Consider the following 7,830-nt stretch of genomic DNA (forward strand, 5'->3'; position numbering starts at 1 on the left):
TGGCTTGTCTGATGCACAGCATTTGCACAGAGAAGACTGCATATTGGTACTGTATGTTCTGCTGCAGTCAGTCTGATGGGGCAGTAATTCCTGTTCCTCTCAAGTACAACTGGAATTGTAGGTGCTCTCAGAGAGCAGGGAATCAATACCCATATACAGACAGTAACAGGAGAGTAATTATGCCAGCACAGATTTGCCAGTTTTCATCCCCTTCTGGAAAGGGATGATATTTTGCCCTCAGCAGTACCTGCATCCCATGATTCTGCTCACAGTAAATCTAGGAGACATACATATTGAGATAACTGCTCCACAACCCACAAGCCAAGAAAGCAGCAATGATGCGACACGATCATCACTGATTTTCCAGGTGTCTCAACCCCTTTTCTTTAACAAAGTTTCCCTCCTGATGTGCTATCAACAGGCAGCCAAAACACTTCTACCAACACCAGAACTGCAGCTAACTCACCAGCTCCACAGTAAGCTTCTGATGCAGGACACTGAAGATGACAACAAAACAGCTACTTCATACATATTCATGTTATTCAGAGGGACAAGAACCTCACAGCTTGTCATCTTAGTGGGTTGCATCAATGTTCCTCCTTTTCCCTAATAGCAGGGTTGTGGACAAAGCATAAAACATTCTGCTTCGGTAGGAATATTAAAATTATCCCTACTTTTTAGTTAAAATTACCTGAAAAAACAGCAGTTGTTTCTGTAACTGAGATATGCCTCATGATTCAGACCTTGGAATATACAATCACTGACAGGCTTTTAAAAATTACACTTCAGAGTCCACTGCTCCCTTTTCTTTGTACTATTCAATTCCACCAAAATAAAAGATGGGCTGTAATTTTCTTGCTTGGGATTCTCCTGGTGCAGATCATCCTCTATGAAACTAATTTTTTACAGTACAGATGGGAACATTTTGGGGACCAGGAGGGGAGAAGCCAAGGTTCAGTGCACTGCTAATAACTAGTTAAGATGCACAAGGACTCCAGCCAGCAAATTTAGATTGCAGCATGGTTGACCTAATCTGCATCACAGCTTGGGAGAAGATGAGGGACTGCTGACAGTCTCTCCAGCAGGCTCATTTCCACTTCACACAGCACATACCTGATGAAGCACAGAGTAAGGCAGACTGAACTGAAGGAACACACTTAGGGTCGCTCTACTTTTATCTTGGTGCAGGGCAAAGCTTTCTGGATGATCTTAAAGATTATTAAGTGCTGATTTTCTGTTTTACACGGTGCAAGAAACAGTGGCAACAAATCATTCAGGCAAACAAATGTTTGTAGGGGAAGACCTTGCTTGGAAATTGGCAAGGCACAGAAGGAGGGTCATGAAGATATAACACACCCTGACAGAGTGAAAACTTTGGTGTGAAGTGATAAAGGGAGCTCACTGATGTTTCACTTTGCCAAAGGATATTCAAGTAGCAACAAGTACAAGAATGAGTTGACTGAGGCAGAAGAAAACAAGAAAAAGCCCAACATATTCTCCACAATACTTAAGCCAATCCCCACATTTCAGAAGCAATCCAAATTCACAAATGCCTCCAAGACAGTATATACACCATTTTTTAATTCATTATCTTACCTCTATAAAGGAAAGTAACTCCAAGCAAAAAATATGTTAAGGTCATATATACACAAAGCTAGAAACATTCAACAGAATGTGCTTACAAATCCACTTGTTTACAGACAGAAATCTATAAAGATTTAGGTAGCTATCTGAAACAGATTTTGCTTATTTAACATTCATAATTCTACAGCAGGCCACTGAAGTCAAGCATTTCTGAATATCAGACTAAACAGGAGAAAATAAATCTTTACTGCTAGGTTATTTAATCACAGAGATGCACCTTTATCTGCAGTTGTTTGATGTGCTTTTACTTATAAAGTCACAGCCACCTTTACAACAGATCCTTTACAAAACACTGTCAGAAACTGTAACTTGAAAACACAGGAATATTCAGAACACAGGCTATTTAAGAAGACTAAATGCTCTTCAGTCTCAAAGTTATCCTTCCTATTACCAGTAGATTAGGAGGTAATCCATGGACGCATTAGGCAGCCTAGCTTTATTTCCAGCATGTTACCACTACAAGTTTTGTTCTTCAAAACAACAAGCCAGGAAGAAACCTCGTGTAAATAAACAGAACAACAAAACCAGTTGGATTTCCAGTACTTTAACTTAGTAGAATGTGTCTTCTTTTAGTACCTTGCAGTTTTTCAATGAAAAGACTGTTCTATTTTAAATAGAATGTTACCAGAGTCCTTTAATTTAGAGATAAAACTAAGCAGAAGCCAAGTTTTGTTTATGACAAAGTTCCTGAAATTGCAGTAAGACTTACACTTCCTCCCTTTATCAAACCCTTCTAGCAACTGCATTGACTTCAAATCCTTGTTATTAAGCATTGCCAGTAGACTGAGTTGTTCTAAAATGCAAGTTACTATAGAGTGACTGCAAAACTGAGCTGTCTGTTCTCCGAGGGCAGCCATCTGGGCTTGTTTATGTTTTCAACTTTGTGGAACAGGGAGTTGCTCTGTTAGAGACGGGACACCCTCGGGAAGGAAGTATCCCACAGAGCACTGTCTGCCTCTAGCTATGCATACAGATTTTGTTTCATTTCAGTCACGATTTCAAAAGACTATTCAACAACTACAAGTAAAGCACTTGAAAAAAAATAGTAAGATGAAACTCTAAGAGCCTTACAGAAACATCTACAGACAGTCTGGGGTGGGCATAAGAGGGGAAGTTACTCCTAGTATACAACTAAGGAACAGACTTACTTCTGCATAAAGTAACAAGGACAATGACAGCCTGTTTTCAGAAGTTGAGTGCATTTAAAAAAACCTGTTATTCAATTAAGGTTCGGGCACAGTGTATTTTCTGAACCGTCACACTGAATTCAGACCACCATTATTCAAAGTGAGTACGGATGGCAGTATCTGACTCACAGGAAACTAGGAAAATCTCTAACAGTTTTAGCCTGCTTCCTTAACAAGGACAGTTGTGTAATTTGGAGGGTTTGGGTTGTTAAAAATACTTCGGTAGTTTCCACTGTAATTTTATATAAGTGAGGACCTTCGTCATGATTTGTGTTTCAAAATAAGAGTCTTACATTTTGGCCGGCTGGGCTAAAAGCATCTAAGATTTACTGTAAGTCAAACAAGACAGAGCTAAGTTAAATGCCGTCCCTTATCTCAGAATAGTAAACACACAGCATAAAAAAAATACCTTCTAAAGTAAAATCCAGCAACACATATTCATAAGCAGAATCCGTCTTTGTTTCAACTTGTGGTCTCTTCAGGGTAGAAAAGATTTTTCCAGGGCTGCTATCATCTGGGTCTTCCAGCTTTCTCAGTCCGCACCCCATGGCAAGATCTGCAAATGATTAAGTTGCAGGAAAAGGTGGGGGGAGCAGCAAGATCTGTCGCTCTTACTACAGGAAAAAGAAAAAGTAACCAAATAATTCCCTTTGAATTTTGTTGTCTATTAGCTGTAAATCCAAAGAGAGAAAAAATCCAGTTCCCAAACAGAAAAGGGAAGGTACTTTCCATTCATTTTTAATATAGAACCCGTAAGCCCGCGATGATTTCAAGCTACAAACTTGGTTAAGAGGAGGTTTGATTTCGCAGCAACATTAGAGCTGCTCCAAACTAGCAGAGATTTTCCATGCCACGTCAATTTACAGCCAGCCCCTATCAGTGCTCTCTTGCAGAGGACACCAATAGTGCTTTGTTTGTCCTTCTAGACTGACTGGGTGAGGGGGGGCAGGAGAGGGGGGGGAAGAAGAACTGAAAAAGAAAGTTAGAGAGAAACTTGTCTGTCATTACTTACCTCCAGAAGTTCCCAACTGCAGTAGGATGTCAGAGGGGAAAAAAGCAAGTTAGTCAGAATGAAAGAATGAGAAAAGAGCCTCAACATGGTTGGAGACGAAAATCACTTCCAGAGAGGAAGTCAGCTTCAAGAGGAAATTGCTTCTGGCATCTCAAAGGGTAGAAAAGCAAATGAAAAGCTGTTTAGTCCTTATTTTAGATTTCAGACTTTGCCTCCTATTTCCTTTCTACAGGAATTTGTTTTTTCCTCTGGGAGAACAAACACACTAACAAAACAACAAAACACATCAACATAGTGTAATACACTGTAACTACATAAATTTATGTAGTAATTTCTTGTCCAGAAAAATCAGTAAGAATCTACATCACTAATAGTTAACTTAAATAACTGGTTTTGAAAAACACCAAAAAATGACACTGAAATACTCCTCATTTCAAATGGGAAAGACTTTTTCAACATTATATATGAAAAAAGTTACAGAACTTTGTTTCCCACTTTTCATGGGTAGTGAACAAATAAAATCCTTTCCTCCTCTGTTAGGATAACTTCAGTTGCTACAGCCACAGGCTTTCAACACTGTTTCCTATATCAACTTTTCTTTAGGTCTTGAAAATTTAGTATAATTTTAAGGGCTCTCATTAGTCCTATATTAACTATTGCAAGTCACTTATAACTGTATTACAGCTGATACAAACCATGAAAATGCATAGAGAAAAAGGAACAGTGATTTATTTTCTAAGGCCTTGTTACTCCCAGGATGACTTGTTAGAAAATTCACCTTTTTATTTTTAGACTGCATCTAGAGAAATTCAGAATCATCTAGCCAAAGCCAAAGATTCATAACACCATTTTAGATTAAAGGAACTGCACATTTGAATTCAAAAAGCTTTTCTGCTTTTTTTCATTGAAATATATTACTCCTCTTAAAAATGCCAACATTTTCTATAACAAATCACTGCAAGTTAGGTATTAACTATTTGTGGGATTCTGTTCTACTGGAAGAAAAGTGATCTCTTTATTTAAGTGACTTACCAGGAATGATAAATCTAAAGACTACACCCCTTTGAAATATACATTATAGTTTAAATTTATTTAACTCTGGAAAAGTTTACAAATCACTGAGTTAAGAACCTAGGACTGAAGCTGTAATTATCACATATAGTCTTTAAAACAGGCTCCTGGGTGCTGAAACCAAGAGGAAGGCACTGAGTATTGTCATCTTGATTAAAACTAGGAAAATATTTCTAATAGGTAGAATTCATCATCTTCCTGCATGTTTTACACAAAGTGCTCCCAGTTTTCAGTAAAGGTTATCCCTGAACTGTTGCTATACCAGCCATGCCTGTAAACTGTCCTCTCAACCCTGAGACCCCCACTGCTTCATTCCACACAGACCTTAAGATCCACTGGAACTGCTTGTACAAAGCCATGGCACGACTAAGACTGCTGCAAGTAAAACAACTTTTTTGCAGCACTAGTCCAGTTGCCAGCAGGTCACCTTTTCAATTGTTTATTTTGCTTAACATAGCTACATTTTTAATGAGGCCAGAATATTGTATTTTGAACTCTCTGTGACAAGGCTTACACAATATTTCCATCTTCTCACCAAGACAGCATTTCCCACAGTATAAACAAATTTATGACACCGCAAAGAAGTGCTGTTACAGATAAAAGCAGTGGTCCTGATTTTGTGCAACCCTAGATTAGTATAAGGAGTTATAAGCTTCCAACTTGGAAGTCAGTTAACAGTTGTCACTAGACTGAACCAATGAAACTGAGGACTCCACATGTCAAAGACAAAACAAAATCAGCAACAACCAGCAGCATCCCTCACAGGAGTGCAGAATTGCATCAAAGCAGCCAAAGGACTCAGGAGAGAAGCAGGATCACAAGATTCCTGGATTCAAGAGCCGCTTGAAGAGGTGACTGAATAGCTGTAGTTTCCTGTTGCAAAGTGGATATAAACTACAAAACAATCCACTTGCAGTGATGCAAGCTGCAAACATGCTGGAAACTGGTATCAGAGAAGAGCAAATCCCTAAAACTCTGATCCACTGATGTGCTGCAGTCACAGTATCCCCACTGAAAGAGCACGTGACTCCTTCATGGAAGCTTGATGTAATTTTTAGACTTCTAAAAAGGCAAAGATAACCAAACCAAGGGCCAATGAATCCAAAGGAACTACGCTTCTGTGGAGGGCTTCCAGGATCCCCCAAGAGCTTTTATTCTGATGAAATGGAAGAGATGTTAAACCTGCAGAAGAGTAGCACACCCACAGGAGCATGTGTCCAGCACTGGAATATTGACTTGTGCTGGCAGTGCAGGATGAGAAGCAGCAGCAGTTCTGCATAGTAGTTCTGACCACACTGTGAGACAAACAGCCTTGCTGTCTACCCACAGCTCAGGGTTGCTCCTGTCCCTTGCTCATGATGTGCTTTGTTCCCTGTTGTCTGTGGGAGGGTTGAAAACATTTGCAGGGAGGCATTTTGGTCTTTTTTGTTACATGACTAAGCTTGCTGAGTGGAAGGACACGATCCCTTGCTTGGAACTGCTTTGGAACTCCATGTGCCCGTTCCTGACTCCATGCTAAGCTGTCACCAACATTACTGACACTCAAGGCAGGCTCTCTGCCTATGGCATTGGTGCCAAATCCAAGTGGTACCAGCACCTCTTTCTGAGGAAATCTCTCTTGCTAGAGTTGTAAACATAACACTTCTTGAGGTGTCCAACATCTGTGGTAAACCAATGTGAATACAAAGCCTATTTACAAGAATGCCTTCCCCAAAACCCATCATCATCCACAGAAACCATTTAATAAAATAATCAAATTTAAATTTTGCCTTCCCAGTACACCTTCAAATATCAAGAACATGAAATAATACCTGACAATAGTATTTTTTTTCCAAGTCATCTCAGTTTCCCATTGATCGAAATCATGAGACATAAGGAAAATCAAGAAAACCGTGCAGGTACACAGAAGATTTTCATTGTCTGCATGCACACTGCCTAAATAAAAGCTAAAAACAATAAATAAAAATTCAGGGAGATGAACTTATAATCATTTAGTTATTAATGGATCCTAAAACTCAAGATGACAAGTAACTTAATCTGCAGTTCAGTCAGCTATACCACTGTCCATAATAAATGTTACCTGTCTCTTTCTGATTAGGATACTGGCTACTAAGTTAAAAGCAATTGAAATCATACTGGTTAAATGCTGCATTAACTTCAAAAATAATGAAAAGAGGTGGTATTATAATTTTAAATTTCAGAAGATGAATCAATGACTCAGTGAAAGGGCTATAGAATTTAACAGGTATCACAACCATGACAAAACTCCTGCTTAGTCACACGATTTAGAACAGGCTGAAGACTCCATGAGAACATCACCCACCTCCCAGCCTGTCAGGCCACCATGGGCAGTACTTTCACAGGAAGGTTATTCACTCAAAACATTTGAGCTTACCTGGAATAAATTCACTAATACAAACTGTATAGACTTGAAAGATCCATTCCCAGTCTCAAGGTTTGTGCAGTGAGCATCAGAAATGCAAACACCTTAAAACTCCCATTACTTAAAGAATAAATTATTGCTATCCATAAAGATTTCACTAGGACCAAAACTGATTCAACTAACACAAAACAGAAAGGATAACTCTAAAGTTCCTCTGACAAAGTCAAAACAAACTATTTGGACCAAACATGTTTCCTACTTGGGGTAGAATACTTGCATGTAAGAGCATAATTCAAAAAAAAAAATCAGCATTATTATTGTCTGTAGATCAGCCATCACTGACACAATGTTTTTAAACAGAGGACAGACACATTAGTAACACACGAAGGGGTAAACCGCAAGCACAAGCTAAATTAAGTCAGATTTCTCCAGAACTTGAGGGTTTTTGAACAGCTACAGGAATCAAAAAACATTTTGAATCCCCTAAATATCAGTCATCTCAAATGGCAACATTTTTGAACTTCAGTTCCTCT

The 7,830-nt window shown here is 38.9% G+C and overlaps 1 protein-coding gene across 2 annotated transcripts in view; it reads right to left on the reverse strand.

The window, feature by feature from the left end:
- Window positions 1-3,979, reverse strand: part of RFTN2 (raftlin family member 2) — a 32,015-nt gene extending 28,036 nt beyond the window's left edge. Inside the window, exons 1-2 of one of the 2 annotated variants that reach the window (XM_050339335.1) lie at window positions 3,844-3,979; window positions 3,241-3,445 (exon numbers count right to left, since the gene is read on the reverse strand). In XM_050339335.1, the coding sequence (XP_050195292.1) occupies window positions 3,241-3,379 (139 nt within the window). In that variant the 5' untranslated portion in view covers window positions 3,380-3,445; window positions 3,844-3,979. The remainder of the gene's footprint in view (window positions 1-3,240; window positions 3,446-3,843) is intronic. The other variant, XM_050339336.1, reaches the window with a different exon arrangement.
- Window positions 3,980-7,830: the final 3,851 nt, after the last annotated feature.

This window comes from Myiozetetes cayanensis, unplaced genomic scaffold (genome assembly GCF_022539395.1).
Source record: "Myiozetetes cayanensis isolate MyiCay16 unplaced genomic scaffold, myiCay2020 scf9, whole genome shotgun sequence".
In the NCBI taxonomy this organism is placed as follows: domain Eukaryota; kingdom Metazoa; phylum Chordata; class Aves; order Passeriformes; family Tyrannidae; genus Myiozetetes; species Myiozetetes cayanensis.